This window comes from Thalassophryne amazonica, chromosome 8 (genome assembly GCF_902500255.1).
Source record: "Thalassophryne amazonica chromosome 8, fThaAma1.1, whole genome shotgun sequence".
Taxonomy (NCBI): domain Eukaryota; kingdom Metazoa; phylum Chordata; class Actinopteri; order Batrachoidiformes; family Batrachoididae; genus Thalassophryne; species Thalassophryne amazonica.
In genome coordinates, this window is record NC_047110.1 from 78,691,110 (window position 1) to 78,710,864 (window position 19,755).

A 19,755-nucleotide genomic window follows, 5' to 3' on the forward strand; every position below is an offset into this window, starting at 1 on the left:
TTTGAAAAAGTCATATGTTGCAAAACTGCAATGGAAACACTTTTCGGTGATACAGATGTATAGAAAGTATGTACAGAAAGTCACACGACAAATTAAAATCCATGGCACAGTATTGTGGATAGAGGAAGAGACATAGAATATGTTAACGTTATAAGAGATGACACTACAGCAATACTGAATTTGAATTTAAAAAAAAAGAAGAGAAATGGCAACATTAGTGTGACTTACCCATTCATTGCCATGGCTATTGGAGTTACTGTTGTTGCTGGATTCTCCCTGGAATAACAATTATGTGAGAGGACAAAATTGGAGCAGTCGCATTGCATCACTCAATGGAAACACTGTCATTTTGCTATCATGTTTTATTGACATTCAGAAAATATTGCTTAACTTTTTGCCAAAATCTTATATGGAAACCAGCTGGTGACGGCATATTGGCATTTAACCCCCCCACACACACCACCCAGGTAAACTTTGCTTCAGACTATGTCACCAAAATATATATTGTAAGTTGATGCAATTGTCAAAGTGGAGCTGCTGACTGTTAACGATGTTTAATATGAAAGAGGTTATAAAAAGGTGAACTTGTCCTTCCCACTGTCGCCAAGTGCTTGCTCACAGGGGGTCGTTTTGACCGTTGGGGTTTTTACGTAATTATTGTATGGCTTTGCCTTACAATATAAAGCGCCTTGGGGCAACTGTTTGTTGTGATTTGGCGCTATATAAATAAAATTTATTGAAAAATTGATTGATTGAGATACAGTGAACTACAGTCTGAAAAAAGGAAACGTGACATAAATTTGTGCACAGGTTGCACATGATCAGAATGCTTCTAATGGAGAAACATAAGAAGTCGTGTTATTTGGACACATTCTGTCACGTGCCACAGATGTACATATTTAAATGATGTAAATCCAACAGAAAACCCCCCCCCCCCCCAGTGTATTCTATATAACATGACCCCTTTAAACATGTAGATCCCCCCGTCTCCCCAACAACTGCGTGGTAACTCTTTTCCCAGCTGATCACATTATTATCATCATCGTCATCATATTTGATCAGCTCTGTATATATGAACTTCTTATATCCAGTGTGTACACTTCCTCAGGGACACGTGCTCCATTTATGGATCGCTGCCATATAGAACGAAACAAAGCCTCAGTGTCCCCTTTTATGCAGAATCCGAGTCAGGTCATGCCTCGCGGCTGCACGACTGCACACTGCGATATCCGCGATCACGGAGGCGCTGTAATTAGCGGACTTAGTGCTGGTGCAGCCGACACGTGAGTCCCCGCCGAAGGCGCGCGTGCGCTCTAACCACCGCGCGGCAACGGCTTCGCAAAGTGGCAGCTCAGAGAACTAAAAGACATCAGTGTGCGAGACACAGCTCCACCGGAGGACACGCACCGTGCACCCTCTCTCTCTCTCTCTCAGCCGCGCGTGGGTCGTGGAAGAATAACGGACGATCAGCAGCAGCAGTGATGAACGAAAGGATAGCGCATTTCCAGGACAGACAGTTCATGGAGCACGCAGACTTCTTGGGGGTGAGTGACGCTTTTTTTTTTTTTTTTTTTTGGCCAAACTCTCATCGAAGTGTTTCTGTTTGAAGTGCGATCTGACCGTGTTCTTGTTTTTTAAATGCCCCTTCCGGTGATTTAGGATGGATTACTCTTCTCTATACGTGTGCAAATCCAAACGAGGAATCAAACGAGAGGACGGAAAGGTGCGCGCCACCCGAAAACGCATGAATTTTTCATGTAGTTTTGCACGAAATCCTAAACTTTGACAAATGTGTGTTTGCGCAGGACGCCTACAAGTTGCCGCACCGGTTGATAGAGAAGAAGAGAAGAGACAGAATCAACGAATGCATCGGACAGCTGAAGGATTTGTTGCCCGAACATCTGAAGCTGTCGGTGAGATCACGACACGTTCAAAAGTTTGCACTCTGTAGACGGATCCGGGTTAATCCGCGGGTCAAAAGCGGACAGCTGAGCTTTTTGTTTGTTGGTGTGCAGACGCTCGGACACTTGGAGAAAGCCGTGGTTCTGGAGTTGACGCTGAAACACTTGAACGCGCTGACTGCGGTCACCGAGCAGCAGCACCAGAAGATTATCGCTTTGCAGAGCGGTAAGAGAAGTTTGCAGGAGTTTGTTCGGTTACATAACAGAAAACGCGCGTGCCTCAGCAGAAAAAAAAAAACCGTTTGGTGCGTGCAAACTTTCAGCCTGCATCTGTTAATATTTGCTCTGTGTTGTGTGTGTGTTGTAGGAGACCGCTCCATGAAATCCTCCCTTCACGCGGATCTGGACGCGTTCCACTCTGGGTTCCAGGCCTGCGCCAAAGAGGTCCTGCAGTACCTCAGCCAGTTTGAAAACTGGACGACACGCGAGCAGAGATGCGCGCAACTCATCAACCACCTCCATAAGGTGCTGGCGCAGTTCCAGCAGCAGCTCCCCGCCAGCGGTGACGCACAACAGGACCGCGAACCCGCGCACAAATGCGACAGCCAGGCCAACTGCGTCCCGGTCATCCAGAGGACCCAAACCGGGGAGCTTACCGAGAACGACACGGACACGGACAGTGGATACGGCGGCGAGGCCGAGAAGAGCGAAGGCAAAGAGAAAGAATGCGAGCGCGTCAAGGCGCAGGGACACAAGGCGGTAAAGGTCAAGCAAGAGTTTGGAGACAACCGCGCCGCCAAGAAACCAAGATGAGCTGGAGCGGAAGCGGCGGCGCGGACGCGTCCAGGCCCGATTTGGCGTTTATGAACTCTCTGATGGGGATGAGCGGTGTGGGACAGCAGACACCGATATGCATGCCTTTTTACCTCATCAACCCCTCCGCCGCGGCGTCCTACATGCCTTTTTTCGACAAAACTAACATGGACAAGTACGTGTACCCTGCCGCGCTCGCGTCCCCGTTCCCGTGGCTGTACCCGACGCACGCGTCAGCGGCGGCAGCAGCCGCCGCCGCCGCTTTCCCGGTTTGTCTGCGCACTTTGGAACGTCTCCGCAGTCAAAGGACTCCCACGGCGCAGACAGCGACGCCTCCATGGAGGCTGACGGAGCCGAGGAGAGAGAAGAAAGTCCCGCCAGTGACGACGGCGACGGTGACGCAGACGAAAGGTCCCAGGAGGGCCTGATCGAGCCCCAACAGCAGCCGTGCGCCTGTCAGCCCAGTTAAACCGCCCGTGCGTCCTGCTGAAGAGTTGATGTATTCTGCTTTCTTTTACGAGTATTTCTCACAGGCTAATATATCTTTGGCAAAACAGTTGTGGAAGCTTGTGCCTTTTGCACTCTGATCAATCAATTTGAATGATTATCGACAATGATTGACGTCCATGCACAACAATGTAGTTTTTTTTTTAATATCTTCTTTAATAAGTATTTTAAAATGGCAACACTGGTGCCAAAACTTTTCAGTTGGGTAAAAGTGTGCAATATTCTAATCAGTGAGTCACTTTGGATGTACAGAAGCTGCAACTGACCTCTGCCAAGGTTATAAACAGCTTTGACTGTAAATATAATGACCTGGATGACGGGCTGAGTCATGAACACGTGACTAAAGTGGGCTCTGACACCATAAAGTACCTCTGCTTTGATTTGGAGGCACAAAAATAATCAATTCCACACCTCAGCATTAAAGTCACCACTGGTTTCATCGTGAAAAACACAAAATCGGGGAGTTTCTTCCTCTGGCCGTTCTGAGGTCACTCTGGGTCACATAAAAACAAACTCTTCCTTGACACCCTGAAGCATATTCAGTGGCCTGTGATTCCAGGAAGCATTGTAGGATAGCACCTTATAGATCTTTGATATTGAATGTACCTGTATTTTCCCAGCTGTTGAACTCTGTTTGTAGGATGACCTTTGAGACGTAAAGTGCACTTTTTCAGCTTCGAGCTCCCCCTCTTGTGACAACACCTTTTGAAAGTCAATAACTGTCGTGGAACCTTTTTAAAAATGTTGAGGAAAATTCTAATACAATCTCATTTCAGACTAGAGGAGGCAGCAGATGTTCTGACATTAAGTCTGCAGAACACAGCTGATAATTTAACCTGCACAACACAATTCTATTAAACTTTTACATCTGACAAAGACGGGAACGAAAGTGAACATTTAGGAACTTTATCTCGGCCTGTTTTTTAAATTCCTGTAAGTGTAGTGTTGTTCAGCTTTTTAAAAAAAAAAAAAAAATACATTTCACATGTGACCCAGTAGATAGACAGTTTTGAGTGTATTTGTTGCTTTTGTAGTTTTTTTCTGCTGATTTTTGCCTCAACTCTGATATGTTAATCAACTCCTATATAAAGTGGCATGTTTCTCTGTAAATAGGTTTCTTTTTTGTTTTTTGCGAAGAGCCACAAAGTATACATCTCTATGTCAATGTTGTAAAAGTCTTTTTTTAAAGATTCAACTGAGCAACTGTTGCACATTTTGTTAATGCTTTACACATATGCTGTTCTAAATTATTGCAGATGAGTTGTAAAATAAAAATCCAAACTCAGCTGAGGTTTCTTCTCATTTACAGCAAATGTTTGGGTTTAGAAATCTCAGAACTTACCATTCACTTGGTTCCATAAAGTAACATACAAGGTTTTTTTTTGGTTAAGATGCTTTTACGTCAAATCCACACAGCAAATTTGTCAGTGTTAAACTCCAGTGTCAAGTGAAAAGTATTAAGGTTCTGGTGTTAATTTAAACCAAATTTACACCATGCTGGTGTCACACCTTTACCGTTTTAGTCAGTTCTCCACAGGTTTTAGCTAAACTCCATCATGGTTTGTTGCCACCTAGAAGTTAGACATAGTTCGAATTCAATCTGGCAACTTTGCAAAGGCTTGTGTCAAATCTATCATGTCTCAAGACACTTGGTTTTGGAATCGGCTCCGTTTCAGTTTAGACCCAACAGGGAGTTAAACATGTAGCACATTCAAAGTGTTAACACTTTAATGTGGAGCTATATATGATGGTATGTCAAAAGTTCTCAGCCTCACCAGAAAACATAATGAGAAAGACTTTATTGCATTATAATTCAACATAGTGTCCACCATTACCTTCAACAATATAAATACACACATTACAGTATAGAGTTATAACCTGTTTCTGAGTGAGGTTGAGAACTTTTTGAAGCACCCTCGTAGGTATTTTGTGAAGGTGTTTGTTTAATGTGACATTATGAACACATTTAACTGTCAGAGAGTTAAAAATGTCACATTTTCAAAAGTGTTATAACACCTTAGTTTGGACACAGACACTGTAAGCGTTCATATTAACACTGGTCATGTCTGAAGCGTCGTCTTTGGAAAAGGCTCAATGCTTCAAACTGTATGAGTTAGCGTTTAACACTGTCAGGATGTTAAAACATAACATGCTTAAAAGTTGAAACATAACGTAGACAATGAATTTGTAAAGGTCTGTGTTAACTCATGTCTGAAAAGGTGTTAAAAATGCAACTTTCAAAAGTGTTAAAATAACACTGTAGTGTGGCCACGTATACAATTTAGAAGATCTGTGCTGAATCATTCATGTCAGAAGACATAGCTTTGTAAAATACCAAAAATTTCAAATGGTAAGAGCTGGGCATTAACACCATTGGTTAGTTAAAAATGTAGCACTCAGTTTTAAAATAACAGTTTAGTGTGGACACATAGACTATGATGATCTGGCTGAAATCTGTCTCGTCTAAAGACACATGGCTTTGGAAAAATCTGCGTATTTCAAACTGTAGGAGCTAGCCATTTAACACTCTCAGGGTGTTAAAACATAACACCTTTAAAAGTGGTAAAATAATTTGTGCTTGTTAAAAATAACACTGTGGGTGTTCATTCCATGGTTTTGATGTGTGGAGTTCACAATTTTGAATAGATTCCAGAATCAAACAACACTGGAAGTCCAAGCGGTGAAATGTTGCTTCTAAATGCTGCAATCACATGACTGCTCAGTGCAGAGGTAAGTAGAGTATGCTGAGCTTTAAGGATGTCATGTGATGAAAGGATGATGAAGTAATTACCCTCAGCCTGTACAGGCTGAAGGAAAACAAGACGCTACAGCTTTGCCATTACATTAACCATTTCACTGCAACATTACTGAACCACGCTGAATAACCTGAGTGCTCTTGGTGCACCGACGTCCATTTTCAACATTTGTAGTGATTGCAGCATCCTCAAGAAAATGCATGTTGCTTTTAATATGTGATCACAAGGCCCGTACTATTACTTCTGCAGCAAAACACCATAAAAGTGAAATTTTACGCTTTATAAGCTTCTAGTAAACAACAAACAGCACTGTCAAATCCTAGATTTTGCACCCCAAGAAAGCTTTATTTATTTTTGCCTTTAAACAACTTTCAAAAGAACTCCAAAGCCACATTTGAAAACAAAAACACTACATGACTGCAAACTAGGATTCAGGGGCAGTTTTCTAACTGTGCAGCACCATTACTGGGTAAATGTCTCCATCTAATGGACAAAAGCTTGACAAACATTCACAGCACACATTCAGCAGCAGTGATTTTGTCTGATGGTTTATTGAATCATGCACTCTGTGTCATCGACAGCGTTACAGCCGCATGTCTGTCACTCTGCAGTCTATTAAGGCAAAAAACACAAAACATGTACAGGTGACATCTTACAGTTTTCTAAAATACTTGCATTTGTAAACAGTGACCACACCTACGTCTCATCCCAGGGTGGGACATGCACACACACACGCAGACTTAAGAGGGGAAAATCCACTCCAACACAAAATGCTACTTATCACAGACTTTTTTTTTTTTTAAACTTAGTAATGAGAAGCTTTGTGCATTCTGTAGATAATGGCTACATTGGCTAAAAATGGTTGATTATTTGATAACCAAAAATAAGCTGTTAGCTTAACTGGTAATAATTTACTTCAAGTCCTTTTGAGTGGATTTTGGACTTTTGGATGGAGGAAACCAAGTCAGCCTCCAGAAAACAGACATATTTGCACTAATATTTTGCAGGCCAATCAGCCATACCAGTGGTTCCAAAGCATAGCTTTATTATGAGGCATGAAAATCATTAAAATCTTAAAAAAAAAAAAAAAAAAAAAAGAGTGTTTTCTGATTTCATAAGTTTAAAACTTCCTTTAAAAAAAGTTGTTCAAATTAAATTTTTTTTATCATCAATTAATCAGAAGTTGACAAAGCCACAGGATTTAAATTGTGTGTCCATTTATCTGAGCTAGTTTAACATATCGTTCACATGAATGTACTTCCTCTTAAGGAAGTGTCGAACATTGTGACTGAAGGTTTTGGTGGGCCTTAGATGACTTTCAGACTTCAAACTGGGCTGCAGCATTCTTAATTTTGGGAATGGCTGAGCCAGTCAATTAATAAAGAATCCAACTGGATTTTCAAACAACCTGACCACCAAGCCCCTCAAGGACAAAAATAACTCATTGTAATAATTCAGTGTAACTTCTGTATTAAAATACTTCACTTATCCCAGGATGACAGTAGTGAGACGTATGTGCTACATGACAATCAGAATCTGCATGAATGCACTTGACATCACATAGTATAGTGAGGCTAATACAGTAGCCAAGTGTACGTACTTTCCATTCACATTTCTACAAAATACTGCGTGATAAAAGGCAAGTTTCCTCAAAATATATTGCAGTTTATCTCAGGACATCAGCATGCAAACAATACAGCTATTAAATTTTCTACAATGACCATTGCTTGAATTATTCTTCTATATTTTTAGTGTACAATATACATTAAGTGAATATAAAGGCACTTTGATGTGATTAGCAGCTGAAGTACAACCAAAAAGGCTTTGATTAATAACTTGGCTATTTTCACTCTGCACAAAGAATGTCCCTTTAATTCATGTACATATCGTATTCAGTATCTGTTGTACTTTGCCGTTAGCATGTTTACTTTAGCGTGGGTGTTCTGCAAATCTAGATCAACACAAACATGCAACAGGACCAGATATTCTTTGGCCACTGAACCTCACAGAATGAAAAATAATGCATTTGGCAAAAATATACTATACAGGCATCCAGATTAAAACACTTAAACAAGGAATTTAATACTGCTTCATTGTGTAGACATAACTGCAGGAATGAGGGAACTGCATTTTTGTAACTGAATACTCCACCTTGTATACAAATATAAAACATTCATATTCCACTATATTTGTTTATACAGATGCTAACATTCTTCATAACAAATTAAACAATTGTGCATAGTTTGGATTAAAGGTCATAGCTACAAGAATACATTTGCAAAGTTATAGACTCTAAAGATAAATATTTGATCATGATTGATATACGAGGCAGCAATTAAGCTGAAAAAGCAAAAAAACAAAACATAGTAACTGCACAAATGATCCTACATCCCGCATACTGTCAGATATATAGTTAACAAGAGTCACATACTAATATTCTCAACAAGGCTAAGGCAACATTTCTCAATCATGATGCTAGTGACAATACAAATTCTACAGCAGGTATTAAAAGTGAGTACAAGTCCCTTAACAGAATTGTTTATTGTACGGTCACAACAGTGTGACATTTAGAAAGTCTCAGCCTGTAGACAGACGGAACGCTGGGGCATACAGTGCCATTTTAATGCTTTTTTCCTTCATAATATAATATGGAATCTTCCACTTACACTAAGTGGTGCATAACTTCCAATCAACACTTTTCCTCCATGACATGAGCCTCCACAGTCAAGGTCACCTTCAGGACCAACACCAATTACTAGAATTGGGAAAATATCCCAGGAAGCTGAAAAAAGTATACACAGGAGTGTGCTGCTGAGGTATCCTATATTTAAAAAAGAAGATATCCAAAAACATCTGGTTTCTGGGGTAAAAATAATCTCAGTTGAGGAGACATGGCGATTTCCCTCCATGTTGCACCATGTTTTAGAGCATCACACATAGATTCCCTCTGGGTTTAGTCCAGAAGTGAGTGGGCTGTGCAGGACCCGGAGGTGATTGGACATTGTGTGTGATGACACGGGACGCTTCAGCGAGCCAGACAGTGGAACTGATTCTAAGCAGGGAAACACACAGAATGTAAAATAAATAAATAATAATAACTACTCCGTTACCCGTGGATCGCCACGGGCAACACTGGGTAGTGTTTACAAAACAGGTAACTGACATCTTTCAAGGATGGCAATAAATTAATGAGTTGGAATGGCATGTGAGAGTCCAGAATGTTTTTAGAACCCTAGATCTCAATTTTTAGAAGAGGAATCAACCCTTTTATTTCCTGTTAATTATGTAATTTCTAATGTTAATTTACTGTCTTAATGTATTTATAAATTGTTTAGGTTCTTGTTATCATATACACATTATTATTATAACTTCGATTTTGTCATTTGATTTTTAAATGGACGACAATGGAAATAAGTGTTTTCACTTTCTTGTGTCATCCATGTATTTTTTAAATGTATTTACAATTACATAATGTACTTATATTGAACCTCAATAAAACCACTCACTACACTCACACTTTTAATACAAAGATGACTTACTGCCCTCTGCTGGAGTGTGAATCCAGAAAGTAGTTAGCAACATCCATTGTTAAGTGTTGTTAGCTAATATCCATAGTTTCTCCAAACATATTAGTCCTATCAAAGTTCCATTTTCACAGCGTTCTTGACCCAAAATACATAAGCATTTATGTTTGTCTGTGATCGAAGTTGCACACACAAAAGATGTAAGCAGGTGGTTTTAACTTGACAAAAAAAACAAAAACAAAACAAAAAACACACACAACAACAAAAGACAGAGGCGGAAGACATTAGAACCCTGACCCGTTTCATTATTGGTACAACATGAGACTTAACTCACTCATGGTAAGAGCAACATAACACTTAACTAAACTGACTAAACCAATTTAACAACACAAACACAATAAATCAATAACACTAACACTGACAAATAACATGAACCACAATAACATTTAAAACCTCAAATCCCCGAACTTCCATGGTGCATTGCAGCACAATATCCATTGTTTACTGGTTAGATAAAATTGATAATTTCGCCAAAAATATTTGTCCTATCAACTCTCCATTTTCACAGTGTTCGTCCTTGAGCCAAAATACACAAGCATGCCAAATGGAAAATGTTGTTGTAATATAGATTAAAAAAAAAACTAAAAAAAAAAAACACACACACTTTTTAATTTTATCTTGTAATAAGCAACTTCCAACATGGCAGTGGCAAACATCAGCGGGCCATGCCACGTGAACTAGTTGTGTATAATTCTGCTCAACCAAAGAATAATGCCAAAAGTTTGCAATTGATTACAAGCCTATATATACACTTGTAGTTTGTTGGCATTTTATTTTATATCAGCTAGATTAGCTATGCCACAGGGAGGTGGTGGTTTAGTGGTTAAGCGTTGGGCTTCAGACGAGAGGATCATGTGTCCAAAACCCAGCCAGACTGGAAAATTGCTAAGGGACCTTCAAGTCCCTACTTCACCAGACTGTGAATTCCTCAAATTTATTGGATTCTGGATCTATTGGACTACTATTGGATTAACCGTGGAATTGATCAGCTGGTCTCTGAACACTATTGGCACCATTTTTTCTACAAGAAGGTCAGGACCGGGGGATCCTACCTGTCCAGATGGAACGTATCCTGTGGGCTATGTCCTCGACTCCTGGGGGTCTTGGCGTGTGGCATGCTTGGCACCTTCCTCCGTTGAGGACATCAAGAATTTATTCATTTTTGGTCTCATGGTAGCAGGGCTGGTACTTTTTGGCTTATGTGCTGCCCTGATCTACCGGAAAATTGGCAAGATGGCGACATCAAGAACTGCGGCCCCTCGCTTGTCCGTCATGATTAACGAGGTTGGCAAGGCAGTGCATTCCCAGACTGAGTTGACTCTTGAACTCAGATGCAAATTGGACGACATCTTGGAGCTGATGCGTACCTTGCAGTTGAAGCTGAAGGTTTTGGAGGCCGGTGAATATTCTTAATTCATAATTGGAATTTGGTTGTTCAAGTGGACTGTTAAAAGTGTTTTTCACTGCTCAACCACAACACTCCAGACTTATCTAGCCTCAAGGACAAATTGCCCAATGTTTTCCTCCAGAGGAATTGCTTCAAGCTCTGGTGAGATTATTCGGCTCCTTCTTATCTCAACCCACAAAGACAATAAACTGACAGACTTACACATGGACAAGACTGAAGCATGCTCCATTTTTCCCTTTACCTCCCTTCCTGCTCCCCCATCACTTACCCCATCCTGGCCACCGCTCACGCCACCCCTTCCCCCTCCGGGGGCTGCGCGGTTTTTAAGCTGCGGCAGGTCTCCGTTCCCCCCAAGCTAGCGGCGGCACAACTCCAGTTGCAGCGGCCTTCACCCATTTTACCTCAATTCGGATGACGGACTGCTTCAAGTTTAGTACACATAAACAATGTAAAATGTATATGTGTTGTCTTTAATTTTGATATGTGCCATTATTACAGTAAACAAGTAATAATTGTGGATTAATTGCTGTATCTTGTCTGAGGTAATTGGAATGTAAACGTAATTGCCCTTTTTTGGGATCAATAAAGTTGTGTGAAGTCTGAGTCTGAAGGGCCCTTGAGCAGAGCCCTTTAATCCCTTAGTTACTCAGTGTGCAGTGAGTGTCTTGCATGGCAGCACCCTGACATTGGTGTGTGTCTGTGCGAATGGGTGAACATGAGACATAATTGTAAAGAGCTCTGAGCTTCTGTTGTGCTATATAAATGCAGTCCATTTACCAGTGTACAAACTACAGATGTGTATGGCTGTTATTAACTAGCTCTGTCAGATTTTCAAATTTTTATATATCTTTTTCCACTTCTCCTTATCTATACACATTATAATAAGTCCCAGCTGGCTCACACCATTAGCAATACATATAGTTTTTACAGTTTTCCTGCAACAGATCATTGCTGCCCTTCCCCCTAATTTTAGCGAGCAACATAAAGGACTAAAAGCCAAACTGGATCTTTGCTATACAGGTCTTTCCTAAACTTTGTGTGTTATTGTCTTCCAGTGATTGCATCTGGTATTTAGACTTCAACGCCAAGGATTCAGGTCATAAGAACTTAGACTTGGACGAAGCAGACTCAACTACACTGCTAAGTATATGCTGAACATGAGGGGAGGAATCCCTTTGACTTAATTAAAAGATGGCATTTGAGACTTTTCCACAGAAACTCTCAGTTAAGAATCAGTGTTTATCTTCAAGACACAGAAGTCGTCACAGTATAACTGAAGTGTGGTGAGTTTGAAGAATTAGAAAGCAAATCTAAAAACTGTTTGCCTGCCACAAGACAGAGCCATCAGGAGGCACCACTGAGCCATGCACAGAAATAGCCGGAGTAAGTTCTTTGGTTTGGGACCAAAACTCTTGATTTAAATAATGAAATGCAAGGTTACTAGAAAGACATTTTTCCCCCCATAATTGAAAATTATGAAGTAGAAAAACTGTTTTCATGAGCACAGTAAAATAAAAAAAGAACCTTCTTTAGGCTGCTTATAGGCAATTTTATGATTTAATTTTTAATTGCATTATCTTACTATCAGTTCAAATTACTATTGACACCTGAACACGGCAATTTTACAATTATTAAAAAAAAAGAAAAAACCCACAAACATGTCTTTTTTTGTGATTATTCCCTAGCAGTGGTGGTGTTTAGAATCCTGCGGACCTTGTAAATTCACACAAACTACTGGAAAATGTGGGTATAAACTCTGTGACAATCACATATGTAATTTACAAGTTAAAGTTCCCAAGTGAAAATCCATTCTTCTGTCTTACGAGTCCTCTTATCTGTCACTCGTGTAGCAATTTGAGTCAGTTTTCACTAGATTCAGGAGTTGTCCTTAATCTTCGGTCACCAAAATCTTGTAATCCACTCAGTTTTGATCACTAACTAAAGTGGTGTTTGGTTGCTTTTCTGAGAAAGTTCAGATGAGCAGATCCGTGTTCTTGGCGCAAAACTTCAGTCTCTGTTTATACATCTCTCCCTCCCCCCCAAAAAACCTTTAATGTACCAAAAGTCACTATGCACAGATGCATCATTGCAAAGCTTTCCATGTACAGTACCAGTCAAGTGTGCCCACACTTTTGACTGGTACTGTATTTCTTTGTCTTTCACAGAAAGAAGCTGCATTTTAATTGCAGGTGTGTGCTTCATTCTACTGTGTCTTTGGAGAAGACATTTCAGCTATGTTTGTGTCTCTGCTTTCACAAAGACATAACACATGGCCAATTTCGATCAGACCAAAAACAGCATCAACAAGAAACATGACGTGAGTGAATTTAAGGAACGACTGTGTCCGATGAGGTGGTCTGAGTGTTGCAAACTGCAGAGATGTTATGGCTGTTATGTTTTGTTTAGATTGGTGATCAATCTAAATGCAGTGAATGGTAGTTTTGCTGGGCTGAACACTCTGAAAATGAGGAGAGCTTAGAAAAAAAAAATATCAAGAGTGATTCACGCTGACAGGGAGGCAACAATAACACAAATGACCACACAGCTGCGTGGCCATTTGTGGCTGCGGCTGTGAAATGAGCGACGACAGCTGGAGCTACAGAAAGTCTTTATTTAAACTTCACAGCCACTCAGCCTCATGATTATATCTAAGCAGCAGGCTCATAGAACTGCCTTCTGAAAACTCTTTGTACACTGATGCTAAACTATGATGCTAGCTTTTCAAGATTTAACGAAATAAAAAAAAAATCATTTGCACAAAGATCCAACTGGAGATAAAAAGATCAGCTTTCAAGAGTTGCTAACTTAAGCTCATTGTCAGTAAGACTGTTGGACACAGACACACAAAAACAAACAACAATACACCTGCTTTTGGTGTGAAAAATATGCCAGCACAGTATACTTTCACTTTTTAGCTGATTTTTAACCATTTGAAAGCTACTTGAGTCTTGTGCATTGACTGGTCAGCTGTACATCAGTATTTCCTTTTTCCTTCTTGTGTCCACCTTCACGCAGTTTCTTGAGCAGATAGAAACAAAACATCAGCAGAAATGTAAACTGTGAAATGTAGAAGTGCTTCAGTGGTACGTCAGTTTCCTTACGCAACATGATCCTTTCTGTGTGGACATCTCAAACAAGTCGTGGCTCCTCTCAAACTGTGTACAGCCAGAGGCGCTTTCCTCAAAAAATGTCTGACAGTCCAAAGGTCTTTAGTGTGTGGACTAAGCAGAATGTTAAGTCCGGATACACTTTATTTCCACTAAGCTCAATTTATAAATGTCAATAACCTCCAAGAACTGAAGTATATTTTTTGGCTCAGAGCTGGAAGTTTTTAATGACCAGCTGGATAATGTAGAATTTTAATGTACATTCCGTCCGTCACGCTGTGACAGCTGTGCCATTTTTCAGGGCTTTTACTGTAAGTGTCAGCTCTCAGCCCATCTACTATAAGATGACAGAGCTACGGTCCACTGGGCCCAACTCAGAATCTGCTGAGGGTGTGATAAAGAGATGGCATGACGGAGGGAGCAAAGGGCTGGCAGAGACTGGAGAGTGAATGAATGATGCCAAGCTTTCCTGTATCCCGTTGGCATGAAGACTGTAATTGCCCTCACGAGTGGGTAAAAGGTAAAACTGCCCTTGCTCCCTTTCTTTTGTCTGTTATAATCCCTCCACCACACACACAGCTGAGTCATTTTCTTATATCACGCTGTCAAGACGCCTGGTAGAGCAATAATAAAGCTCTGATAGAACAAAATGACTGCACAAAAGCACAGGCAGACTGGAAGGAAAACTGCACACATGCACGCACACAATTCTTCCAGTGAAAAGCAAAGTACTACATTACCTACATTCAACCTGCCCTCTGATGAACACTGGGGAAAGTGATTATGATTATTTCAGCCTTCTTAGAGGAACTGTCCCACCACTGCCATCCACAGGCAATGAAGAGTCTGCAGGTTTTTCCCACCAACAAGTGACATCATTCCTTCAAGTAGACTGGACTAAATATGGGTGCACTGTTGCATCTCTGTTAAATATGACCACCTATTACAGATAAACTGTACAGGTCAGGTCTGAAAGCATGTACAACCCCTGGCAAAAATTATGGAATCACCGGCCTCAGAGGATGTTCATTCAGTTGTTTAATTTTGTAGGAAAAAAAGAAGATCACAGACATGACACAAAACTAAAGTCATTTCAAATGGCAACTTTCTGGCTTTAAGAAACACTATAGGAAATCAGGAAAAAATATTGTGGCAGTCAGTAACGGTTACTTTTTTAGACCAAGCAGAGGGAAAAAAAATATGGAATCACTCAATTCTGAGGAAAAAATTATGGAATCATGAAAACAAAAGAACGCTCCAACACATCACTAGTATTTTGTTGCACCGCCTCTGGCTTTTATAACAGCTTGCAGTCTCTGAGGCATGGACTTAATTAGTGACAAACAGTACTCTTCATCAATCTGGCTCCAACTTTCTCTGATTGGTGTTGCCAGATCAGCTTTGCAGGTTGGAGCCTTGTCATGGACCATTTTCTTCAACTTCCAAAGATTTTTAATTGGATTAAGATCCGGACTATATGCAGGCCATGACATTGACCCTATGTGTCTTTTTGCAAGGAATGTTTTCACAGTTTTTGCTCTATGGCAAGATGCATTATCATCTTGAAAAATGATATCCCCAAACATCCTTTCAATTGATGGGATAAGAAAAGTGTCAACGTAAACTTGTGCATTTATTGATGATGTAATGACAGCCATCTCCTCAGTGCCTTTACCTGACATGCAGCCCCATATCATCAATGACTGTGGAAATTTAAATGTTCTCTTCAGGCAGTCATCTTTATAAATCTCATTGGAACGGCACTAAACAAAAGTTCCAGCATCATCACCTTGCCCAATGCAGATTCGAGATTCATCACTGAATATGACTTTCATCCAGTCATCCACAGTCCACGATTGCTTTTCCTTAGCCCATTGTAACCTTGTTTTTTTTCTGTTTAGGTGTTAATGATGGCTTTCGTTTAGCTTTTCTGTATGTAAATCCCATTTCCTTTAGGCAGATTCTTACAGTTAGGTCACAGACGTTGACTCCAGTTTCCTCCCATTCGTTCCTCATTTGTTTTGTTGTGCATTTTCGATTTTTGAGACATATTGCTTTACGTTTTCTGTCTTGACGCGTTGATGTCTTCCTTGGTCGACCAGTATGTTTGCCTTTAACAACCTTCCCATGTTGTTTGTATTTGGTCCAGAGTTTAGACACAGCTGACTGTGAACAACCAACATCTTTTGCAACATTGCGTGATGATTTACCCTCTTAAGAGTTTGATAATCCTCTCCTTTGTTTCAACTGACATCTCTCGTGTTGGAGCCATGATTCATGTCAGTCCACTTGGTGCAACAGCTCTCCAAGGTGTGAGCACTCCTTTTTAGATGCAGACTAACGAGCAGATCTGATTTGATGCAGGTGTTAGTTTTGGGGATGAAAATTTACAGGGTGATTTCATAATTTTTTCCTCAGAATTGAGTGAGTCCATATTTTTTCCCTCTGCTTGGTCTAAAAAAGTAACTGTTACTGACTGCTACAATTTTTTTTCCTGATTTCTTATAGTGTTTCTTAAAGCCAGAAAGTTGCCATTTGAAATGACTTTAGTTTTGTGTCATGTCTGTGATCTGCTTTTTTCCTACAAAATTAAACAACTGAATGAACATCCTCCGAGGCCGGTGATTCCATAATTATTGCCAGGGGTTGTACTGATGCTGCTCATTGCCACATCCACGACATTACGGAACTGCCTTGGGTCCTGGATGGCAAACTCATTCATCTCCACCTGACGAAAGCAGCATCTTTCTGTTGCAGCCAGGTAGTACGTGGGCATCTGTACATCAACTGTATCTAAATGGGCAATACCTACTTTTAAGAAAAGGGAGGAGCACAGGGTGACATAAGAGTGGAGGAAGGTGCACACACGTGGACTACATTATTTGGAGAAGAGGCAAGCTAAAAGAAATTGGACACTGTAAGGTGTTACCAGGAGAGAGTGTAGCTAGACTGCACCGGATGGTGGTTTGCAGGATGACGTTAAAGGTGAAGAAGAAGGAGAGAGAGAGCTCAACAAAAGATCAGATGTTGGAAGCTGAAATAGGAAGACTGTTGTCCAAAACTGCTTCCCCCCATCCAGTGCCTGTCTCACCTGCTCACTGAATTGGAACTGGAAAAGGACTGCAGATGTGGTGAGGGAGACAGCTAGGAAGGTACTGGGTGCAACATCTGGACAATGGAAGGAAAACAAGGAGACAGTGGTGGAACGAAGATGTCCAGGAAAGCATAAGGAGAAAGAGGTTGGTGAAAAAGAATTGGGATAGTCGGAGAGATGAAGAAAGTAGACAGGAGTACAAGGAGATGCAGCATAAGGCAAAAAAAAAAAAAGTGGCAAAAGCTAAGGAAAAGGCATATAGCGAGCTGTACAAGAAGTTGAATAGTAAGGAAGGAGAAAAGAACGTGTACCGATTGGCCAGACAAAGACTGAGCTGGAAAGGATGCACAGCAGGTTAGGGTGGTAAAAGATGTAGAAAGTAATGTGCTGACAAGGGAGGAGGGCGTTTTGAGAAGGTGGAGGGAATATTTTAAGGAGCTGATGAATGATGAAAATGAGAGAGAGAAAAGGCTGGTTGATGTGGAGAGAGCAGATCCAGAAGTGCAAGAGATTAGTAAGAATGAAGTGAGGCCAGTTACGAAGAGGATAAAGAGTGGTAAGACAGTTGGTCCAGGTGACATTCCAGCAGAGGCATGGAAATGGTAAATGGACTGCATTTATATAGCGCTTTTCCATCTGTATCAGACGCTCAAAGCGCTTTACAATAATGCCTCACATTCACCCCCATGTCAGGGTGCTGCCATACAAGGCGCTCACTACACACCGGGAGCAATAGGGGATTAAAGGCCTTGCCCAAGGGCCCTTAGTGATTTTCCAGTCAGGCAGGGATTTGAACCCATGATCTTCTGGACTCAAGCCCAACACCTTAACCACTAGACCATCACCTCCCAAGAAATGTCTTGAAGAGATGGTAGTGGAGTTTCTAATCAGACCGTTTCATAAAATCTTGGTAAGAGAGGACGCTTGAGGAGTTTAAATACTTGGGGTCAACTGTCCCAAAGTAATGGAGTTCATGGTAGAGAGGTGAAGAAGAGAGTGCAGGTGGGTGAAGAAAGGCGGCAAGAGTGATTTGTGACTGAAGAATATTCACAAGAGTGAAGGGGAAAGTCTACAAGATAGTAGTGAGACCAGGCCTTAGAGATGGTGACAATAACAAAAAGACAGGAAGAAAAGCTGGAGACGGCAGAGATGAAGATGTTGTGATTCTCTCTGGCAGTGATTAGGATGGACAGGATTAGGAATGAACATATCAGAGGGACAGCTCAGGTGGGGCGGTTTGGAGACAAAGTCAGAGGGGCAAGATTGAGATGGTTTATACGTGCAAAGGAGGGACCCAGGGTATATAGGGAGAAGGATGCTAAGGATGGAGCCACCAGGCAGGAGGACTAGAGGGAGGCCAAAGAGGAGGTTTATGGATGTGCTGAGGGAGGACATGCATGTGGTTGGTGTGACAGAGGAAGATTCAGAGGACAGGGTGAGATGGAAACAATTTATCTGCTGTGGTGACCCCTAACGGGCGCAGCCGATTACACATTAATAATAATTTTGACGCATCAGCAGCACAGGGATCAGTGCTTTATTGTGTTCATTTAATCTATTATTAGACTCTATTGGCTTTGCTCAAAAAGTAAATGAGTCCACCCACCACTTTAATCATATCTTAGATCTTGTTCTGACTTATGGTATGGAAATAGAAGACTTAACAGTATTCCCTGAAAACTCCCTTCTGTCTGATCATTTCTTAATAACATTTACTCTGATGGACTACCCAGCAGTGGGGAATAAGTTTCATTACACTAGAAGTCTTTCAGAAAGCGCTGTAACTAGGTTTAAGGATATGATTCCTTCTTTATGTTCTCTAATGCCATATACCAACACAGTGCAGAGTAGCTACCTAAACTCTGTAAGTGAGATAGAGTATCTCATCAATAGTTTTACATCCTCATTGAAGACAACTTTGGATGCTGTAGCTCCTCTAAAAAAAGAGAGCTTTAAATCAGAAGTGCCTGACTCCGTGGTATAACTCACAAACTCGTAGCTTAAAGCAGATAACCTGTAAGTTGGAGAGGAAATGGCGTCTCACTAATTTAGAAGATCTTCACTTAGCCTGGAAAAAGAGCCCTCCGTAAAGCTAGGACATCTTTCTACTCATCACTAATTGAAGAAAATAAGAACAATCCCAGGTTTCTTTTCAGCACTGTAGCCAGGCTGACAAAGAGTCAGAGCTCTATTGAGCTCAGTATTCCATTAACTTTAACTAGTAATGACTTCATGACTTTCTTTGCTAACAAAATTTTAACTATTAGAGAAAAAATTACTCATAACCATCCCAAAGACGTATCGTTATCTTTGGCTGCTTTCAGTGATGGCGGTATTTGGTTAGACTCTTTCTCTCCGATTGTTCTGTCTGAGTTATTTTCATTAGTTACTTCATCCAAACCATCAACATGTTTATTAGACCCCATTCCTACCAGGCTGCTCAAGGAAGCCCTACCATTATTTAATGCTTCGATCTTAAATATGATCAATCTATCTTTGTTAGTTGGCTATGTACCACAGGCTTTTAAGGTGGCAGTAATTAAACCATTACTTAAAAAGCCATCACTTGACCCAGCTATCTTAGC

At 40.9% G+C, this 19,755-nt stretch overlaps 2 protein-coding genes across 3 annotated transcripts in view; one reads left to right on the forward strand and one right to left on the reverse strand.

Moving 5' to 3' along the window:
• Positions 1–1,175: 1,175 nt before the first annotated feature.
• Positions 1,176–4,506, forward strand: bhlhe41 (basic helix-loop-helix family, member e41). The gene is given in 7 exon segments (XM_034176802.1): positions 1,176–1,544; positions 1,661–1,723; positions 1,806–1,913; positions 2,016–2,127; positions 2,269–2,706; positions 2,709–2,972; positions 2,975–4,506. Coding segments are annotated over 7 exon segments (1,257 nt in total). The 5' UTR covers positions 1,176–1,481; the 3' UTR covers positions 3,184–4,506.
• Positions 4,507–6,504: 1,998 nt separating this feature from the next.
• Positions 6,505–19,755, reverse strand: part of LOC117515970 (ras association domain-containing protein 8) — a 45,535-nt gene continuing 32,284 nt past the window's right edge. For both annotated transcript variants that reach the window (XM_034176804.1, XM_034176803.1), the window contains one exon: positions 6,505–9,029. In XM_034176804.1, the coding sequence (XP_034032695.1) occupies positions 8,908–9,029 (122 nt within the window). In that variant the 3' untranslated portion in view covers positions 6,505–8,907. The remainder of the gene's footprint in view (positions 9,030–19,755) is intronic.